This window comes from Ammospiza caudacuta, chromosome 5, assembly GCF_027887145.1.
Source record: "Ammospiza caudacuta isolate bAmmCau1 chromosome 5, bAmmCau1.pri, whole genome shotgun sequence".
NCBI lineage: Eukaryota > Metazoa > Chordata > Aves > Passeriformes > Passerellidae > Ammospiza > Ammospiza caudacuta.
Genome location: NC_080597.1, coordinates 11,091,124 through 11,112,917, shown reverse-complemented (window position 1 = coordinate 11,112,917; position 21,794 = coordinate 11,091,124). Strand labels below are relative to the sequence as shown.

The 21,794-nt window shown below is 43.2% G+C and overlaps 1 protein-coding gene across 1 annotated transcript in view; it reads left to right on the top strand.

Annotated features, from left to right (window-relative positions):
- The window catches only part of TMTC1 (transmembrane O-mannosyltransferase targeting cadherins 1), a 143,827-nt gene that overhangs the window by 99,215 nt on the left and 22,818 nt on the right, over positions 1-21,794 (top strand). Inside the window, exons 11-12 of the mRNA XM_058804849.1 lie at positions 2,325-2,438; positions 17,901-18,044. Coding sequence (XP_058660832.1) covers positions 2,325-2,438; positions 17,901-18,044 — 258 coding nt within the window. The remainder of the gene's footprint in view (positions 1-2,324; positions 2,439-17,900; positions 18,045-21,794) is intronic.

The window sequence follows — 21,794 nt, the reverse complement described above, 5'->3', positions numbered from 1 at the left end:
TCTTGGCTTTCACTGTGGACATCATTGTTTCCTCTGTCAATGAGCAAATAGCGTTCAACTCTCCTCAACTCTCCTGAAAATTCCCCTCTGCATCCAGTGCTGTGTTTGCTGCCTCCCCCAGCACAGAGGCTCTAAGCAGTTTCAGTCATTGCTACATGCATTTGCAAAATGAAACATTCCCCCTCCTTGCCCATGTGAGAAGAATAAATAGGTCAGTGTGATGCAGAAAAGAGCATCTTAAGAACCCAAACCCATTTCTGCCTTTCCTCTGGCACCCCTGCCACCAGCAGAAGCACACAGATGCAAGCAGCTTTATTAGTGATGTTCTAATAAATGGGACCAGCAGAATTAGTGATAAATTCTACTTAAAGGAAAACAGCCCAGAATTAAAATACTTAAATGTATGTATCTTGCTGTTTTAACTGTATCTCATTAGAACTGAAGTGCTGGTGCATGTGTAATGTACTGCTCGCTGTTAGCTCAGCCTGCTCTGTTTCAGCAGAGGCTGGAGCAGAGCAGCTCCTTGCACGTAGCTCTGAGAGAGCAGCAGTTTTGAGTGCCATGTCTGTGCCTGTAACACTGATGCTGATGTAACGAAACCCTCTCTGTATAAGAATTAATATTCCAGTAATGCCCAGAGGTTGTAAGTGTGTAGTTAATAGCTCCCAAGGCCAATGGAAATTAACGCAGCCATAGCAGTCACACATTACTTGCTGCTGGTGCAGTATATCTTTGTGAAAACTAATATAGAAAATCATTCTCTTAAGAATAGCATCAATTAACTGATTTAATTCAGCGATTAGTCACAAAATGTCTTATTCCTGTAGTGCTCCCAGTAAGTAATTTGGAAATACCTGATGATTAGGAAGCCAAATGCAAGGTGTACTTTTAATTTTAGAAGGCAAACCGTGGCTGTGTTGAGCTGAACTCTGCAAGGCAGTTGTGGGCGAAGCTTTGGAAGCTCTCACAAGTAGGTGTTAGTGATGCTGGATGCCACTGGCTGCAGATAACCAAAAGAATACCATATTTGCAATTCCTCAGTGCTGTTCTGCAGTGAAATCCCCCTCAAAGGGTTTCTGCAGCTGTGGGTGCATTTTTCCCATGAAGAGGGTGTGCATCCCACAGCAGGGGCTGCCTGTGACCCTGTCTCATTACAATTAACTTCCATGCTAACCAAGGTTAAATGGGAGAGGCAGACAAGGCAAAGCAACAAGATGTGGGAATTTTCTAGTCCTTGCTTTTCCTATCTGAGTGAGGTAGCAGGGTTGGAGATGCTGGGAGTAGAAGAGAGCAGCTGGCAGGAATCTGCTTGTGAGCAAGAAACAGCACTTTGTCTGCTTTTACATGAACAGATTCATCCATCCTTATTTCCCATTACCTCAGAGAGCCCCTGTTTATGTGCTGGAAAGGATTCCCCCATTAAACAGAGCACTGACTTCTCTGGATTCTTGCAGGGGAAATGTTTCCACAGTGTACGTGCTCCTGTGATTTCTTTCTCTGTTTAACCTTGGAACAGCATTTCCTCTGGCTGTGCAAGGTGTACCTTGCTTTCTGTGCTCTCAATTAAGCGAATAAGCATATGCTTGCTTTTGTCTTTGTGCCCTCATTATTAATTCCAAATGTTGAGTTCAGCCTACACGTGGCAGGGGAGACCAAGGGGAGGGATGGGGTGGCTGTGCAGCCAGGTATCCTCAGTCATGTATTATAATGCCAGAGTGTTGTTTTGCCACCTAAGGGTTGGAGTCCCCATTAGCCCTCACCTCCTGGGCACACTCTGCTCTGCCTTAAGCAGTGCACATGTGCTGGTACTTGGAGTATGCCATGCATTCCATCTGGTGGCTGATGCACAGGAAAAGATTCCCTCTTCCTGGTATCTGCAGTGCCAGCTTTAAATCAAGATTTTCATAAGATGCTTCATGACACTCAGGTTTAAGCAGGGACCCTGTTTTTAGAAAGTACTACATGTTTTCCCTCTAAATATTAACCATTTAGGTCTTGCAGTTTAGTAGTTCGGATTTTAGAACACAGCAGCCTCTGGCCACAGGGAGTGTTGCAGTGCTGCTGCTGGAAGTGCCTGCAGTGACAGCCACCAGGATGAGTTGAATTGCTGCCACACATTTGTGTCTGCCCTGGGCACTTGGCACAGGGGACAAGCTGGGAGTTCAAACATGAGCTGTGCTGGCACCAATGCACAGGAGGTGACGAGGTGCTGGGATCAGCAGCAAGCTTTTCAGGAGAAGGGAGGGACTGCCAGAAGAGGGTGGGCTCAGGGGAGGTGGGGTAACCTGGCTGCTCATGTGTCCTGCTTCTGTTCCTCCTCACAGCTCAGGAGTGAAGACCCTGCCCCACAACGCCAAGGTGCACTACAACTATGCCAATTTCCTGAAAGACCAGGGCCGAAATGTTGAAGCAATCTACCACTACAAAACTGCTCTCAAGTAAGTCCCTCAGGGCCTGGGGGGCTCCTGCTGTTAACCCTTCTCCTTCCTGACAGGCATGGGGTGAGCTGGCTGCTCCTCATCCCTGGCTCCATGGGAGCAGCTTGGCTTTGGGAGCCTGGGAAAGTTCCCTGGCTGGGTGTTTGTGTGTCATAAAATGAGGTAGCCTGGCTTCCCTCCAGCTCCACGTGTGTGTGTGTGTGTGTGTGTGCACTTCAGTACATGAGATAGAAATGTTACCATAGCTACACGTTGAGCGATGAGGTGTCATTTACACAGCTGAACGTGTGCTGGTAAGCAGGAGGTAGTTGTCCTAAATGCATTTTCAGGTTCCTGGCACATTTATCTTTGTGAATTGTTAATGGTGCATGCCTGGAAAATGTCAGTGCAGTAGCCATCTGAAGTGCAGTAACAATAATGGTACTTACTGCTTGTGTTGAGGCTTCTGTCCACAGAGCTTTGCATGAATGCTAAACTAATTGATCCTGAAAATGCTCCTGTACAGAAACAGGGCAGATATCATTGCTGAGGTTCTGTGCAGGGGGAAGCTGAGGCAGCAGGATGAATTGCTTTGCTTGTAGATGAATGGTAAATCATGGCCCAGGGCTGGGCTATAATTTGGGACACGTCCTGTGGTACCTGTGGAGGACCCTCCCTTCCCACACAGATGGGGTGTGAGCAGCTTCCCTCCCCTTGCTGCTCCTCCCTGCTGTTCCTGCAGCTCAGCTGCTCCCCAGGCAGTGCTCGGGGCATCAGGCAGCTCACCCTAGATCCCCAAACCTCTCCCCTCTGCTTCTTGGGACCTGGGAGAAAGGACAATCCCCTCTGGGGGATGAATGCAAGGAAAAGGGCTGGGGGATGGCATGGTGGCAAGGGAAGGCAAGCATGGAGTGCACAGAGCGTGTTTTGAGGAATAGAAGCATGTTTAGGAAGGACAGGCAAGGTGAAGAGTGGCTCTGATGGACAGCAAGGGCAGAGCCCAGTTCCATAGGGCATGCCAGGAGGTGGAAGAAATGTACTTTCCTGACATGTGATGTGACAGAAAACTTCACAAATTACATGTATGCTTTGTCTTTTGGCCAGCTGACAGGGTTACGATAAAAGCTCTCCAAGGGCTCCTAGCCTACCCAGGCTGACCTGTGAGGACAGGAGTTCATTGTCACTGAGGAGGGAGTGAACCTGGGTGAAGGTGATTTTCAGCTTTTTTGAGCAACATCCTGTTCTGTTTTTAGGAAGTCATTTAGAAAAGCTTTCTATTTTTTTAAAGTTTCCAGCAAAGGAAAATCCAGCACGACCATCAGTAAATGGTACTGAAGGGTAAATTACATTGGCTCTTGAAAATGTCCTCCCTTATTTTTAGACTGATTTGTTTGACATCAGCTTCCAGTCATTGAATTTGTTTATACCTTTCAATGCCACACTGAAGATCCCATTACCAAAATTCTGTTTTCTGTAGAGTGATCAACTCCTCCCTTAACCTGCTGTTTGATAAGTGCTGATTTTTTCAGCATCACAAAGTTTTGCAGTCCTCCAGTTGTTCCTGTATCTACTCTTCGAATTTCTTCCAAGTTACTACTAAAGCCCATTGCAAGTTAAAAACAGGGACTGACAAAAATGATCCAAGCCCTGCAGTGGAGTGCACAGAGTAATGTAACTGCTCCTACCACCATTGCCTGTGCTTGTGTAAATGGGATTTGCAGACAAAAGATCTTCTCTAACTCAGCAGCACCCATTTATTGTAATTATAATGCTGTTTTCTGCTCTGCAGTATTTCAATTATGAGTCTGTTTTGAGAGCTGACTGCAAACATTTTCTCCACTGTATTACAGAGCTCTGTTCATGCTGGTGTTGTTTATAGAGCATCTGAAGCCTTGTTGGGGCTGGGAGCCCCACAGAGCCAGCCCTGCTCTTCTCTAGGTGCTTGGTGTCTCACTGGTGCTAGCACTCGACTTGCTTCAGTAATTTCAGCATTAGCTGGCAGTTTGGAAAAGTGAAACTCACCTTGCACGTTCTCTTTTTGACCCAAAAGTGCAGGCCAGGAGTTGGAAGTCTCCATCACTGGGAAGCTTCACTACTTGTTCTTGTCACAGTGTATCTCTGCACTTACATTTTCCTTATATTTACTCCTTCTTGCCCCTCTGGCACAGGGAAATTATCTGGGGCCTGTGTAATGAGCAATAGAACAGTGTAAGTAAAAAGTGCACTGTGTTCTTCTGTTGAGGATGGCATTCTGTGATGTCTGTGTTTTCCCCTCAGACAGTCAGACCCTTCCTGCAGTGCCAGGGTTTGTGTGTGAGCTCTGCAGCCTCTCGTAGCTGGGTGCCTGCATTTGGTGGCTGTGTTGGAGCAGTGGAGAAGCTGCTGGGTGTGGACAGGCAGCCTCAGGTGGATACAGTGCCAGAGCATGCTCAGGTATCACAGAAAACAGCTGCTGTGTCTATAGAGCTGTTTCCCCATCCTCACAGGCACCAGCTCCACACACACTGCTCTGATTGTGGACCAATCTCCATAATTAGAGAGAAGGAAGTAGTAGCTGTAATATCCTGAGCAGAATTTGATGGTTCAGGGTATTTTTGGCCACTGGCTTGACCTGGAAAGATGAATTACCACTCTGTAAATTTCCATGTCAGGGAGTAGGCAGACCAGCAGCTGAGGTGTTCTCACAAGCTTTCATGATTTCCCACAGGTACCCCTCACTGAGTGCCTTCTCTCCCAGTGAGTGTGGGTGGATTCATCCTCCCCAGGTTACAGAAAACCCAAGCTGCTCAGGAGGCTTCAAATCCAATGGCAGCACAGCCAAGAACACAGAAGATAAAAATATTATTTCTGCCTAGTGCTCAGTGAGCAGATCAATAGGGAATTAATAAGGAGCTGGAGTTGATAAGGACACGGCTTGCTGCCTGGGAGCTCCTGGGAGATGGGAAAGGGAGAGCTGCACTGCCTCAGTGGGTGATGGCTCATCCACTATTCCAGCTTTGTGCCAAACAACAGTGCAGCTCTGCTTGATCTCTGGTGAATGAGTTTAATTGTTTAGTAAACAAAAAGTGATCTTGTCAGTCTGCACGCTGCTGCTTGAACTGTGAGCAATTTGCCATTCCACCAACTCCACCAAGGTGAGGAGGCACTTTCATGTGCTCCTGCTCTGCCAGCAGTGCTGGCTGCCTTGTGTCTGCTCAGCAAAGCAACACCTTCCTCCTGGGAAGCTGAAACTGTGGGAAAGGATGCTGAACTGCACACAGGTTACCTAGTGAAATACTAGCAATGCATACTAAATCCTGGGAAATTGTAACTGTGAGAAAGTGTGGCAGTGTTCACAGGGGTCTCAGGTTGAGGGAAGAGATGAGGATTTGACTCCATGTTTCAGAAGGCTTGATTTATTATTTTATGATATATATTACATTAAAACTATACTAAAAGAATAGAAGAAAAGGTTTCATCTCAGAAGTCTAGCTAAGCTAAGAATAGAAAGGAATGAATAACAAAGGTTTGTGTCTCGGACTCTTTGTCCGAGCCAGCTGACTGTGATTGGCCATTAATTACAACCATCCAACATGGGCCAATCACAGATGCACCTATTGCATTCCACAGCAGCAGATAATCAATGTTTACATTTTGTTCCTGAGGCTTCTAGCTTCTCAGGAGGAAAAAATCCTAAGGAAAGGATTTTTTATAAAAGTTGTCTGTGACAGGAAAGGATGCTGAAGTGCACACAGGTTACCTAGGGAAATACTAGCAATGGATGCTAAATCCTGGGAAAGTTGATCCCCAATGCTTTAATTACTCCTTTCCTGTTTTCAGAGACAGGTGGGATTCGCTGCTGGGAAATGTTGGTGTGCCTCTGTTAGCTTCAGGGCAGAAAAGTGGTGAAGGAGAATAATGTGTTTTCTCTGTCAGTGGAACTGCAGGGCAGGTTTCCAAGGCAAACTTGGCAGTCAGTCCCAACAACCACCATTGCAGGTGGCCCATCAGAAAAGTTATTCCTCAGCCCAGCCCAAAGGCCAGTAACAAAACACCCTGACCTAGCTGGACTTGGGTAATTAGTGCAATCTAATTATGTTCTCCAGGTGTGGGGGAAATGAACACTGAAATGAAATGCAAAAATGGAGAATGATGTTTGAATTGGAGATGGGTGACAGGGTCTCTGGTGTTGAGATGACCCTGAGGTGTTAGAAAGTCTCTTTATTCCAGCCCTGAGAGCAAAGAAGAAGTCAGGATTCCTGGGCTCTCGTTCTCAAGGTTGTTTATTTGCTCTTATCTAATACATTGTCTTTCTGACCCACTGAGGTCTGTCCAGCATGTTGGGTTGAGGCACATTGACTGCCCTCAGGGCAGTGTTACCTTTTTATACTAAAAACTATGTGTACTTTGTTTACAATAATTTTCCAGTACCTATTACCTATGTTAGACAGTGAGTTTCTACTCTAAACCAATCCAAAAGTGCCACCATCACAGCAGAAGATGGAGGACAAAGAAGAAGAAGGGGAAAAAAGTACAAACCCAGATTCCTCCATCTTGCCTCCTGAACCCCCATTCTAAAAACCCCAGATTCTAGTTTTTCACCCTGTGATAAATTCACTGTCATTCTTTTCAAACTCTTGTGGCTTCTAACTCTTCACACAAAGTTGATGATCATTTCCATGGGTTAAAATCCAAGGCACAGGTGTCTTTGACTCTGTGCCAAGGTCTCTGAGCCCCCTGCCAGGGTCTTGAGTCCTCCAGGGCAGTCCAGAGGAATGTCCTGGGTTCCAACAGATGGGGAGAATGAAAAGAACAAAAATTCTTTATATGAAGGAAAATCTCTTCCTATATGTAGTTCCTAAAAGGGGAATGGAAGTGGAGCCTGTAAAACAGCCCCAACAAACAGCTGGTGTTCAGCAATTGTACAGTGGGTTATAAACCTTTCAGCTTACCTACAGTAAAACAAGAAAAACACTCTGCTGGATTAGACTGCTTCACTGGCTTGCCTGACATATGGTAGTGACCCCAGGAGATCCTTGGGGTTTTTTCTTTCAGAAAATAAAGGCCAGAAATAGTCCATCTGAGGTGTGAGTCGACCACGGCTATTCTGAAAGCTGGCCTTAACGTTCTTGCTGCTGCTTCTGCTGCAGGTTTGTGGCTGCTGTTAGGAATTCTGGAGAACCTCTGCTCCTGGAGATCAAGCAGGGCTGATCTTATCTGAAATTTATCTCACCACTTGTTCCCTATTTGTGAGTGAGGATATGAGGTCGTACAACCTCACTCAAATATGAAGAACAAATCTGATGTCCTAATGAAGATGTTAGGACATAAGAGTTGTTCTTCATATTTGAATGAGAACCACTTTGCTGTTTGTAGTTACTAAGCTGTGTTTGTAGTTACCAAGCCTTTGTCCTGCTTCTCCCCAGCCTTCTGTGCTTGATGTTACTGTTGATACTGTTATACTGCTCTTCAGCAATGCACATGGGCTGACATGCAGAGAGAGAAAAACAGCAGAGCCTGAAAACCCAATTGGTGAAAATTCGTTATCAATTTAATCAATCTCCTTTTAACAATGGAGGTGAGAAAAATGATTCACCTCACCTCCTACAATTGCACTCATTCAACATTTTAATTCCCAAAGCAGTTCTTACCATCCCTCTCTGTTTGTTTCCAGGGCAGTGCTTCCCATGGAAGGCAGATCAATGTGAGCATCAGCAGGTGGGGCTGAGGGAGATTGCTGAGTTCCTTGCTGGAGTTGGGTGGATAAACATGCTAATAGTAGTTCTGTGCTACCCAAGCTATATTTCTGTGTCTGGGAAAAGGTCATCATCTAAAAATTCATGTTTGCCTTCTGGATGTTAAAATATACTTGACAGTAGAGAGTCCTGCAGGAGGTGTTCACCTTGTGCAATGTGATACTGTGGATTTATTTACATAAATACACTGGTGTGTACCTGAGAGTGCTGCAGTGTTACATCTGTGTGTGTACACGTCCATCAACAGGTTCCTAGCCACAAGCTCCCCTTGGACTTCCCCTGCCAAAGGCTGCTGACCAAACAGAGCAGGAAGGGGACCAGCCTGCCATGCAGAAACCTCCATGCCCCCTTGTGGCATCTTCTGGAGGAGGGAAGCAGGGACTCTTGGACTGGTTTTCTTTATAGTTCAGGGAGCTGTTCTGCTGTTCAGCCATGAGAGAGAGGAGAGAGTGGGCCAAGAGGCAGGGAAACCAGTATGGAAACACTTGGTCCTGCAGCTTGTGTGGTCTGGCTCTCACAGAGCTTGCAAGTAATACATCTTAGGGCATTGCATACAGCCTGGAAATGGGGAATGCTGGTTTGTGGCATCAGTAAGGATCATGAAATCATGGTTAGTACTCAAACACAGGCTAGATGGAGAAGGGAAAACAGTGTAAGCAGCTTATCTGTATCCCTCATTTGAGGGAACAAAATTGATTCATAGCAGCACTGGAATGGGTAGAAAAGAAAAAAAGCAAGGCTGTTCTTTCACCTCACTACACTTTAGAAATAAAGCCCTAATGCTGTAAGGGAGACTCAGGTTTCTTCCTAAGCTTTCCCACATACCTTCCTGCTGGGTTTTTATATGTCTTAAATCAACGGTGTCTGGGGTTGTTTAAATTCTGTTAAATTGCACTCTCCATGCAGTAAAAAAATTTGTGTTCTTCCAGCCCTTTATGTGTGTGTGTCAATGTATTTGCCTTTAAAATGCCTCTCAGCATGGACTGCAGGTGGCCTTGGATACCATCTGTGATTTATTTCTGGGAAGAATTAAAATACCAGCACCATTTGTTAGCCTGTTTTTACAGTGAGTAAAAAATGTGCGTTTGCTGCTTTGCTGTGGCTTCTTTTGCTCCTGAAACCATGAGTGCCCTTCTGACACTCTGATATTGCTTAGGTCAGGCCCTTGGAGCAAGCCTGGAACATCTTCATAGAGATTTCAGGTAATGCTCTGCGTTAGTGAATATTATGGGCTGGAGGTGGATCGTGTCCAAGCTGTTGGGAATATCTTGGTGGTGTTCTGATTTGAGCTTTGACAGTGGGCTTAAGAAGTATTGGGTAGGGATGTGGTGGCTGTCCTGAAGCTGGACAGAATTGTTGAGTGTTTTAGAGATAATTGATGGCTGGAAGGGCTGCCTTGTCATTTGAATCAGAGACTTAATGGCCTTTACAAGATGTTGCATGGGACAATGGCCAAATTACTTCAGTGAGTGTAATTTATTTTTAAACCTGTTCTCTGTATGCAAAGTACAAATCCCTGCCTGTTTTGAGGGCTGCTCCAGCTCTGCTCAGTTTTTCTGCTTTTTAGTTACAAAATAACAGTCAATGCACAGGCTTTTATTTACTTGGAAACAGAACTGGTATAAGTGCAACCATGATGCAGAGACAGTGTGTGTGCATTTAGAGCCACAGGAGCTGGGTGTGCCTGCTGGGATGGACAGATGGATGTGTCAGCCCTGCACACTGATGGTTACAGGTGCTGGGGTCCCTTCCTACACCTGGTGTCTTGTTGTGGCTGCAGGTCCTTTTGTGCTGCCCTTCAAGGACTTGCTGGCTTTTCAAACACATCATCTTAGAGAAAAGCCCCCATCATCTCTGAGGGTGACAGCTCCATAGCCTTCCTCAGAACTGCATGAAAACTCTGCCTTTTTATGTATTGGGGACTGATTAAAAAAATCTGGGTAAGGAAAAATGCTCCCCTAATTAAAAATGTTTCCTTATTGGGACAATAAGAAATCTATTTTGACTGTTTTTGAGGATCTATTTTGATTCTCCTGTGGGGTATGCAGAGAGAAACTTGTGACTGTATTTTGCACGTGTTCAAGTCTACCTTTCACTTTTGGCTAATGGTAACCTCAAATCCAAGGGTTGGTTACTCATTCCCACAGCCACTGTTTTTTTCTTAGCCTGCTGTCCTTGTTTTGAGGAAAACTGTGCAGTGTGGGGCTGTACAGCTTCCCCTGGCACCTGGGTAGTTTCACCCCCATCTGCTTTGGTGAGAGTGTGTTGTTATTGTATCCCTCATGCCATGTTTGATTGAAGGGCTCACCCGATGGTCTCTTGTTTGCTGTGGGCTCCCTCAAGATTCTGTGGGCTCCATGGAGGTGCCTGCATTGTTCACACTGTCCATAGGTCAGGCATGTTGTGAATTATTAGTCCTTTGCTGGGCTTTGGGAGTGTTGAGATTTCTGGGATTTTCAGGACTACATGGATCCTGCATAAATTCTTTATGTGAGAGAATAAGCTGACAGCCCTGTTTGATAACCTTGTGTTTGCCTCATCACTTCAGGGAACATGCAAGTTTAGCAAGAGAGATTTTATTTATTTATATTTAGCACTGATATTGTTTGACTTAAAATCCTGGTTTTTCTCCTCAACTCTAACTCTCAGGCTTCTACCCCTGCTCAAGTTTGAAAATTTATAAATTATAATATTGTTTAGTGTGCTTCTGGTTGGTTATTTGAATAGCATGCTTTTGGATATTGCTGTAGGTTGGGGGTACTTTTTGCTTAATGGATGTCAAGCTCAAAGAATTCATGAGGCTTTTGTCAATGTACAGATTAAATCTATTCAGCTTCTTTATTTTTTTTCCCCATTTCTGTCCTGGAGAGGTTTCTCTCAGTGTCAGGGTGCTCTGCAATTCAGCCTGGGAGGCTCACCGTGCTGAGAGGGTTTGCTGGTGGCAGGGCACCTGTGGGCTGCTCTCCCTGGCTGATGGGCAGGGAGAGAAGTTGATGCCTCAGGTTTTAGCTTTTATATTTTTCAGATTCTGTGCTGCTTTGGTGTGTAGTTATGAGCCTCCTATTAGGGGATAGTAAGCTCTCTTCACAGAGTAGGGAAACAATTCCTTCTCTAGCTGGAAACCAAGGACAAATTATCCAAATTTCAGGCCCAAGAGCATAAACAATGTGGACTGAAGAGAGAAAAACAAGCAGGAGGGGCTTCATAAGCTAAAGCTGTAATTGGACAATAAACAGCAGTATGCAAATAGACCAGAACTTATAAAAGTGTGAGACCCTGTGACTGGTCGTGCATTTTGTGACCATTTTGGGTTCATCTGGGGTGTAGCCTTGGCTGGGCTCTTATGCTGCCCAAGGTGTATCCATTGAGGCCTTCTAATAAATCCCGACTTTACTCTTTAGCTGTGCCTGGCCTCTGTTCTAGGTCAGCCTTCACAAGGCATCAAAGCCATAAAGCCAGGACCTCACTTCCTTCCACTGATCCCTGGCTGTGATTCAGCGCTTGCTATTTATACCTCAGCCTCTGGAGATCCCAGGTTAGAGCAAGGTCCTGCTGGAGGCACTGCTGGTTGGGCATGACCTTGCACTGACTTCTCTGGCCTGTGCAGGCCCCACAGCGCTGCTCAGGGATGCCCTGTGAGCCCCAGCCCCAGGCTGGGATGGCAGCACTCCCTGTCTCATGCCTGGCATTGTGTCAGGAGCCCCTGGCAGCTGGGTGTGTGGAAATGGGTGTGATGTAATTCCCAGCTCCGGGCTGTGCTGTGTGCAGCCGCAAGTCGCGCTGCTCTGTCACGCTTTCACTGAAGGAGATTATGCCTGAGGCTTTCAAAGGAACCTAAAAGCATTAGATCTCTCACTTGCCTGACTTTCAACAGGATTTCCAGGTGCTTTTTTAAATACAAAAAATACCAGCCTGCCACAAACCTTCTGCCAAGCTGAAGGGTGTTTTCTTTGAGGAAATATTGATGCAACTGCTAGAACACTTCAAAAAAAAAAAACAACCTGCTGCTGCTTGATATTGCAGAATCACCTCTCCTTCCTTGAATTAAATTAAAATGTTGCAAATTGAAAACCTTTTTGAGGAAGACACATCTCCACATCATGTAGAGCAGCTCTTGAAACAAGGTGCCACACCATCATGAGGCCATGACCTGAGTTGTTGCCAGTGCAGAATTGTTCCCAGAAGGATGACTGGTCTCAGAATTACATCAGATCGTGTTTTAATTCAACCTGACATAGAACTCTATTGAGAACTTACATAAATACATGAAAATGAGTATGATGTAATATTAAAATTGGAAAATTGGCTTGAAATAGTATGCTGGAGTAAATATAAAATGGGCAGTATTAAAACTTGGCACAGATAGAAACGTTATTCATATAACATTCTTACTTTAGTTGGCAAAACAATGCCAATAATTACAGTATATATTGGAATGGGCAAAATGTGCCTTAAAAGCACATTGCCATGCTGCCAGCAAGTAATTGGGCCTGGGTAATTAAGGCCTGAGTCCCTGTGCTTAACGTGGCTGCAGGGAGCCCCATGGATGCTGAGCTTTGTGGTAGGGCTGGACAGGCAGCAGGAGAGCCAAGAGTGGCTGTCAGGGAAGTGTCCTCTTGTATGGAGGAGGAGTGGTAAGAGCTGTGGCCCTTCAGACTTTCCTCTCCTCTGGCCACAGAGGGGTAACAGGGCAGCACAGGGGGCTGACTTACCACAACTGCCTCAATGTGAGTGCTAAGTTTAAATGCATTATTTAATCAAAAGACAGGTTAACAAAAACCAGGCACACTAGATCTCTCCAACTGAATAATTTATTATTTTTATTATTTTTCACTTATTATTTTAATTTATAGAAGAAATTAATGTGCTTGGACTCCCTTTGAATATTATGCAAGATGATGCAGGCAGTTTTTTTGTCTTGCTGCTGCCATGGCATGGCTGTTGGATTAATGATGACCAGAGTTGCTTACAAGTTTTATAATGGTTATAAGAACTCATGTTGTAAGTCACTGGGAATGTGCTTTCAACAGGCTTATTGTCAACCCTTGGAGAGTGATGAAGGGCATCAGGAAGAGTCACCCCCATGTAACATGTCAGGCCTGTCCCAGCTCTGGGCTGCTTTCAATAACCTCTTTCATCGTGCAGTGTTTGTGGGGGGCTGCCCAGACCCCTGAAAGATGACATTGCAGCTTTTTCCCTGCTGTCCATGGTAGTTTTCCAGGCTAATTGCATGCTAGTCTGGCCCCATCCCCTGCTGCTTGCTATCCACACAGCAATGGCTGTACAAAAACCACAAAATGCTCTTTAAGGGCAAGTGGGTAGTTGTCACACTAATGCCTTCCTCCCCCTGAATACCCCTGGCACCAGACCAGGCAGGGCTGTGAGCAGAGCTTGCCAGTTGTTTAAGTGGTCTCTCTCATTCTGAATTAAAAGAATTAAAATTCCTGGTGGATCATAGGTTGCAGTCATGACAACAAATTTCATCCCTTTATCTTCTTTCTGTAATTGTCTTGTAATTCAGATATGGAGCCAAACAAAGCCCTTCAAATTTTTTTTCAAAACCCCTCATGTTTCAGGTAATAGTGGCATTAAATGAAAAAGCAGAATAAATGGTCATCAGCTGTATATGTTTTATACCTGGTTTTCTCCTGGGAAACTGGAAATCTCTTGGCTGTGCAAGTCAGTAGGGCTTTTGTTCAGTGGTATTAGAGGGAATTTTGCTAACCTAAAAGAAGTGGGGATAATCACTAACAGGAGTTCTTGTGCAGTCTATACCTGTAATAGTTAAAGGGAAGGCTGCTGAAATTTATTCTGACAATTGCAGATACAGCATTGGAGGAATCATTTGAATTATTCATTCTACAACAAGGAAGCAACCCACTTTTCTTCTCTTTAGAAATGAAATCTCCATCTGCTTTAAAATATACTTTTATAGGTTGCTTTCCCATAATTTTGCTGTTTCAAGACTTCTATTATAATTATCCTTGAATGTAGATTTTTAAAGAAAATTATTCTGAATTCCAAAGGAAAGGATAAACTGATTTCTTACATGAACTGCTACTTGTAGAATAAGTTTAATGAAATTCAGCTTTCTTTCATAAATAATGCAGCACTTGCATTTGATTAGGTGAAGCCTAGAGGAATTTCTACCTAATCAGATGCATAGCAAGAAGGATATTGCCTGCAGATTGTTACCATTATCAGTGGTGGTGACAAGGAAAACACAGCCCTATATATGTCCAGATAGAAAGCTTTGTTTCTTAAGAGAAGTTGCAAAACAAGCTAGAAAAGCCAACAATTTATCTCTTGCATCCCAGTGTCTTCAGAGTGATGGCTTATAAAATAAAGTGTGGATTCTGAGTGTTGCCATTGTTGTGGCACAGAGACTCCAGGTTAATTGGAGACCTTCCTGCCTTGGTATGTGTTTCTAAGCCTTCTAAGAAATAAATACATTCTTCATATGAATGAAGAATGGAGAAGGGACAATGTTTGCATTAGAGAACTTACAATCATAACAAGTGAAAACTGAATATCAGGACTTGTTGAGATCAATTCCAGAAGTCTTGATGAGCAGCACAAATCTCCTGATAATTCAGAACAGGAGAAGTAAATGAGTCTCCCTCCATTACAACAAGAAAAAAATCAAACAAGTTTGGTGTATCTGCAAGTCTTGCAGAACCATTTTGAAAGTTCTTGAGTAAATGTTGCTTCATTTGGTAGCTTGTTTTCAAGTTTTGTGTTCCTGCATGAATCCTGCCACAAGCCTGTTCTGCTGTGTTTTTACTCCCAGGGAACTGTTGTTAACAGCAGTGGGTGTGCCTGAACAAAGGGCAGTTTAAATAGGGCTGCTTGTCCTTTACTCAACATCCATATTAATAAATAAAAAAAATGATCTGGTGCACATTCTCTAGCCCTGAGGTCAACTGGCATAAATTGACCTGGAAGTATTCAGTAAATGTTTGTGTACTCTGAGAGACAGTGGCCAAGTCCAAGTTGGTTTTTGGGACCAAACCCTGATCTGGGCTTAGGCCTGGACTGCTCCTTGCAGCTATTTGAGGGTGATGTGAAAGCCACATAAACAGAAAGAGGACAGGTTTATATGGGATTTTAGGAAGAAATTCTTTACTGTAACAATGTTGAGGCACTGGAGCACACTGTTCATAGAAGCTGTGGATGCCCCATTCCTGACAGTGTCCAAGGCCTCGTTGGATGGGGCTTTGAGTAACCTGGTCTGGTAGAAGGAGTCCCTGTCCATAGTGGCTGGGCATTGGAACTGATGGTCTTTAAGGTCCTTCACACCCCAAAACATTCAATGATTCTGTAACAACGTGGATGGTCATGGGCTCAGACTCTGGCTCTCAGACGTAATGCTCTTTTAGGCCTGGTTGTTCTGCTGAACTCAGTTGAGTGGCAGCTTGCTCTACCACCATAACAAAGTAATATTCCAAGTAAAATATCTGGAGAGAAATGAAAGAGCTGAACCCTAGCAGCAAAGCCCAACAGCACCACCTTATCTCGCTGTGGTCAGAATTTCTGGTAACTTTTGTTCAGACATGTAAAATTGCAGATCTCATAAGTTCTTCAGGCCAGATGCTAAGCAGGTAATTTGTGCTTGCTGAGGTTCTGGGTTTTCACTTACTTTTCTTGGAAAGGGGAGTGAGATGTAATGAATAAATGTAAAACATAAGAAATAGAGCCCAGGATACATGGGAGACATGTTTGCATCCTGTGATTTGCTGTTGGGAGGTTTTAGCACTGAGCTCAGAAGTGTATTTATGGAGCTGCTGGTCAGAACTATGCAATTTAAAGGTGAAATCTGTTCCCTTTTTTAATCTTGAGTTTTCATTCCACTCCAAATTGGTGCAAGCAAATCTCCTGGGCCTAAAATGCCACAGGAGCACTAAAGGCCAAGAACAGAATTAATTTCTGAAAGTTTGAGAGAAAAACCATCAGGTTTAGGGCTGTAAAATATTAATCTGTTTCTGACTTTCCCAAGAGTTGTCTGAAATCCTTTTGCCCACTCATAACTCAGGTGACTTCATGTCAAATACTGGAGCTGTTTTATGTGTGAGTACTGACAGAAGTAGTGCACACTTTTATCATAGCCATCTGGTAAAAAAGGCTGAAAAAGTTGACTCCAAGACCTTTTTCTTTTTTTCTTGGTCCAAAACAATGTCAAAGTCCCTTGGAAGAAATGGGAAACAAGACTGAGCCTGTGGTCATTTGCCCTAAGATGGTCTTTGTTCAAGATTCAAGTTTTTAAAAAGCACGTGGCTGCATCCCTGAACAATTTCTCCTCAAATGTGTGGCTTTGCAGTCCTTATTTGCTAGGTGAAAAAAGGACTTGAGCCTTTTCTCTTACTTAATGGTAGGAAACATCCTGGTTTTGTTAGTGGTTCATGCCCATTTCTCTCAGAGCTCCCTTGAATGCTTCCAGCTTCACCCCCAAATAAGACCTTGCCAAAATAATTTATGAGCTGTGCAGTAAAAATGTGACTGATACAAATGTTGCAGAAGTGTATAAAATGCTAAATTATTCATGGTACTTAAGCACAGAAAATCCTAGGGCTGAACTGACATGGTGAAAAACTCCAGGCAAAATACCCACAGCGGAGAGTCTTGAATTTAAAAACAATTGCAAACTTTAGTCGGGCTATACTAGAGAATTCTTAATCCCTTCTACCTTTAAATGCCCCTTCTCATGCTGTACCCTGTGCTTTCATGGCCAACTACTTTTAATGTCATTTTCCACATCACTTTCCCATGATCAGGGACCTGAGGCAAAGAACTGTCAGATGCCTTGGTCTCAGAGCCTCAGACCTTCTCACACAGCTGGTCTCCAGGGACCTCTGTGGGTGTCTGTCAAAAATTTATTTCCTTATCTTAATGACCCTCAGTTTTCACCTACCTATCAGACCAAAGGGTCCTGGATGCTTTCATCAAGCCCTGGATCACTTCCACCTCTGGAGTTTTCTGGTAAAAGACCTACAAACTAAAATATTAATGTAGGAGGAGAACTTTGAGAATTTAAACTGCTGCATGGACCATGACCTTCTGCCTAATTCGTGGAGAATTTTAGCAGAGATGCATTGGGCTCAGTGATGTAACTGAAACAGGCAGATGTGAAGATCAACAGGTCAGATAAAAGGAGAACTGTGCGGAACCAAATGCTACAAGAAGCTTAGAGGATTCATACTCTTAAGCAGTCTGGTTCCAGATTATTTTACCATTTTGCTTGGTCTTGAAAGCATTGTTCAACAGTTGATTTCAGGTTTCCTTTTGCACCTTTTTATCAGTTTTATTGTGAAAAAAAATGTCAAAAACCCAACAATAATTTTAAACAGTATTGTGTTGGATTCTGTGTGTATCAAAACCTATTTCCAATGGAAACATTTTTTGACAAGGCAGTTCTTGCTTGTTGCAAAAGCATTTTGAATAAAAACATTCAGGCTGCTTTAGTCACTATGTCTTTTGCTTGAAGGGTATGATAGGTTTTCAGTTTGTTCCATTTGTTTCCAAATGTTCCATCTTGCCCTGGAGATGTATAGGAACCATAGGAAATCTGATGGGGAGTTGAAAAGGTCCTCAGGATCCCAACTGAGCTGCAGCAAATTAAGGGAAAACAGGGTTATTTGACTGACATTCTTCCCTCTATTGAAAGCCAAACAGCACTGGTGGCAGAGTCAGCCACATCAGCTTTATTTGTTAATGAATGAGCACCTGTAACTTGCCCTTCCATTTTTGCCAGGCTGTACCCTCGTCACGCAAGTGCTCTCAACAACCTGGGGACGTTGACCAAAGACGTGGTGGAGGCCAAGGACTACTACAGACGGGCCCTTCAGCTCAACCCCCAGCACAACCGAGCGCTCTTCAACCTCGGCAACCTGCTCAAGTAAGTTGAGTGCAGGTGGGGCACCAAGAAAATTCACATTGCCCCTAAACACCTCACCAAAGTAGTTTTTTTCCTGCCAGCTGGTGAAGAAATGGTGTCATTTCTTAGTGCCATCCAAAAGTGCTGGCACAGAGGTGTGGTTTATTGTGGATATCCCTCTGTGTTGTGCCGCATCGCTCCGGGTGCTGTTCACGAGTGTGTTCCAGTTGTAGGAAATTCATTTGTTCCAGGCATCAGAAATGAGTTGCCTAAACCCACCTAGGCACCTGAGATCCCCATCCTGGTGGAGATGTGTGAACATCTCCAGAAGAGGAAGCTGTATTTTTCAAAGGTAGGCATCAGATGCCGAGCTAATAAATAACACATATCCAAAAAATCCCTCTCTTCAAGTTCCCACTTCTCCTCATTAGCTGTATATGTATAGTTTAGGCATAAGCACCTTGTGGTGAGATGCTCAGAGCAGCAGAGTTCATTCCCCTGCAGAGCAGGTAGGTCTGGATTTGAGGGGAAGGCTGGTTTCCATCCCTGAACAGTTAAAAACAAGTTGATGAGCTCATTACTTCACTTGTTGTTAAGAGTGTCAGCCTGTAGCAAGGAGAATAGCAGACAATCATAATAATGCAAATTAATTTTACTAACCACATCTAAAGACTAAACTTAGATCTGTACAAGAAGTCAGTATGATAAGATCTGCAAAGGGTTCAATTTAAAAAAGTAAAACAGCTCTCTTCAGCACCAGCAAAAAGGTCCTTGGTTTTGTGAGGATATTGTGGTGTATTTGCTGACAGAACTGCATAAACTACAGCAGGAAAAGTACTTTTTTTCTGATATGAACTGCCCTTATTTTGCTGATAATAGGTCTTGGTAAATCTTTTAGAGCAGACAGTGCTGGTTAAACTGTGACAGGCTTAGTGTGGGACTGGTTTTAAAGTGGCACTGTGTCATTAAAACTTGGTCTTTCTGGTCCTGAAATGTAACTTTGAGTGTGGATTTGTATAAAGGATGTTAAGTGGGCTGCTGAGCTCCCTGGTCTGTTCAGAAGCAGATAAATTATCAGAATAATATTACAAGTAAATCTATTGGTTTGAGGTTAGAATATGGGAAATGAGTAATCTTAAATAGAAAGTAGGTAAGTGCTTTACTGGAAAGAGAAGGAAGGAAAGTGGTACAGTCTTGTTACAAGAGAAAAGAAAGGTCTTTGTATTATTCATCAAATTTGGTTGATTGAAATTAATTTTAGGTGGCAATGGTGTTTAAAAATGCATATTGTCTTTTAAATCCATCATGTGTACCTTAGTTACTATTCTCTGTTACGTTTTGGAGGTTTTTTTAAAATGTAAAATATTAATACAAAGGATCTGAGCCAGAAGAAGCACTGGGACATTTCATGTCAATTATGCTTAAATCTGGCCTGTCAAAGGGCTCTTATAACCCAGCAGATGGATAAAAGCTGGACTTGCTGCACTGGAAAAGCACAAAGGAGATGTGTAGGGAAAATGTCTTAGAAATGCTGTTTGTTTTCTGTGCAATATGTCATGTTTTTCACATTGTGATGCCTAAGATATTGTGTGTCCTGCTGGATTGTATGTGCTCTGCATCCTTCTGTGGTGCCACATTTTGCAGTATGTTAAATGTGTGTCATGCTTGTGCTAAACTTGTCAAAAGCAAGCACTCAGGGTCATCCTGCCCTTTCCCCACATCCATTTGCTCCCATTTTCTAAACTTCCTTTAGGCTTCCGAAACAATGCAGTGCATCTGCACACAGCACTTGTGTTAATTGTATTGGAAGCTGAGTGCCTTCATCTCCCTGCTCAGTTTTAAAAAACCTGCTAAAAAATAGGTGGAGCTCACAGTGCAGGAATTAGCACATACATAAAGCAGGTGCTGCGTGGGCAGAAACTATATGAATGTCTCCCCTAAAACAGGATCCCAAACCCTTTGGCCAACACCTTTCCTAGATGATCCAGCAGGTTAGCAAAGAATATCAGCCATGCTGGAGCATGAGGGACCTTGTGAGATGACCAGACAGGTACAAGGCAGAGATTTCACATTTCCCCTTCCTACAACAATGTCTTTATTTATATTTTCTACCTGTGTCTACAATTATCCTTTCATATATATATACATATAAAAATGTGCATATATATGGTAGCCAGTATTCTGCAGATATTAAATCTAGTTTAATATGGGTAATAAATGAAATAAAATGGAAATCTGCAGAATATTACAGACAGATATTACTTTCTGGCTGTGTTATGAGACATTATGAAGAGTGTTTTGATTTTTAAATATATGTCAGAGAGAAGATAAATGGTCAAGCAATAAAAGCATTTTCTGTCCTCTTTACAAAGGCTTCAGAGCATGGGGCAGATCAGGAGGGGACAGATGTGCAACAGTTAAGGCATGTCTAATAACAGCACTGCTTGTACTGGGACATGGAATTGTCTGGCATGGGGAAGTCCCAGTTGAATTCTGCTGAGTTCCCTGTACCCATCCCTGCTCACAGTGTGCAAATCTGATGGTAGATCCTAGATTTCATCTCCTCTGGAGTGCTGAGAGAAGGGAAGTCCAGGATTTTGGAAGGATAATTTTGTCATTGCCATGTGGGAATCTGCCCTTCATTATTCCATGCAAATAAGTTATTTAAGCATCCATTGCTTGTGATTTAAACTTGAGTAAAAACTGTTTTGAGGACACAGGATGGAATTTATAAGTTATTTTCTGTGGAAGTCGTAGATGAAAAATGATGTTTCCATTTTCTGTTTGCACATAAAGAAGACAGCTATGTGCCAGAAGATGAATGTTCTCAGGAAGTATTGCAGGGTAATGGCTGAATAAACCTCTGGTTTTGTTTACATATCCTGAAATAAAGTTGTATGTCATCATTTTTGTGCCTAATATAAATATTGGAGAGCAGATAATTAAACAATGCTGGCAGATTTCTTACTTAAAATAGACCTAGAAGATGGTATACCTAAAAGTAAGAAATCTCTCTGCTTTCATGGTCTGTGTGATCAGTGACACAGAGCAGCCTGATGCTGCTTTCTTCTGTTTTGAGTATTTGACCCTCTGTATAAATTGAGGTTTGTTGAGATACAGATAAATTTTGTTCAGAATACCTCATGAATTTATAGGTTATGGGTATTTTCTGTAAAGAGATAAGAAACAATATATTATGAACATTTGAAATTAATGTCAATCTCAGCTTTCTGTTGCAGGAATAATGGACAAGATCTTTTTTGTGGTAGTGTATCAATCCACACCTAAAGCACTGCAATATCCAGTACCCTGCTCCTTATGAAGAAGGCCTGACATGTTTTGAGAGTGTTATGGCTTCATTTTCAAGGGGAAAATGAAATGCCTAGACACAATCTCCACTGAATCTTGAGTTTACGTTGTGTGGAGAAACACACAACGTGTCCTGAGTGTTTGTTGTTGAGATCTAGTCCCAGTTGAGCAAAGCCATTTATTCAGAAGAGGAGGAACTGTCTGCCCTCTCTGATACTCTGATACAGGCTTCTGATGTTAGTGTGCTGACACAGCCTTGTGGAACTGTCTGAGATAGATAGATAGATAGATAGATAGATAGATAGATAGATAGATAGATAGATAGATAGATAGATAGATAGATAGAAAAACATCCATCCATCTATCTGGAAAACATCAGATAGAAATTAATGTATTAAGATTTAAGACCTTTTAGCTAGTGAAATGTTCCTTCCTTTCCTTCAGAAGCAAACTGAGTGGTGA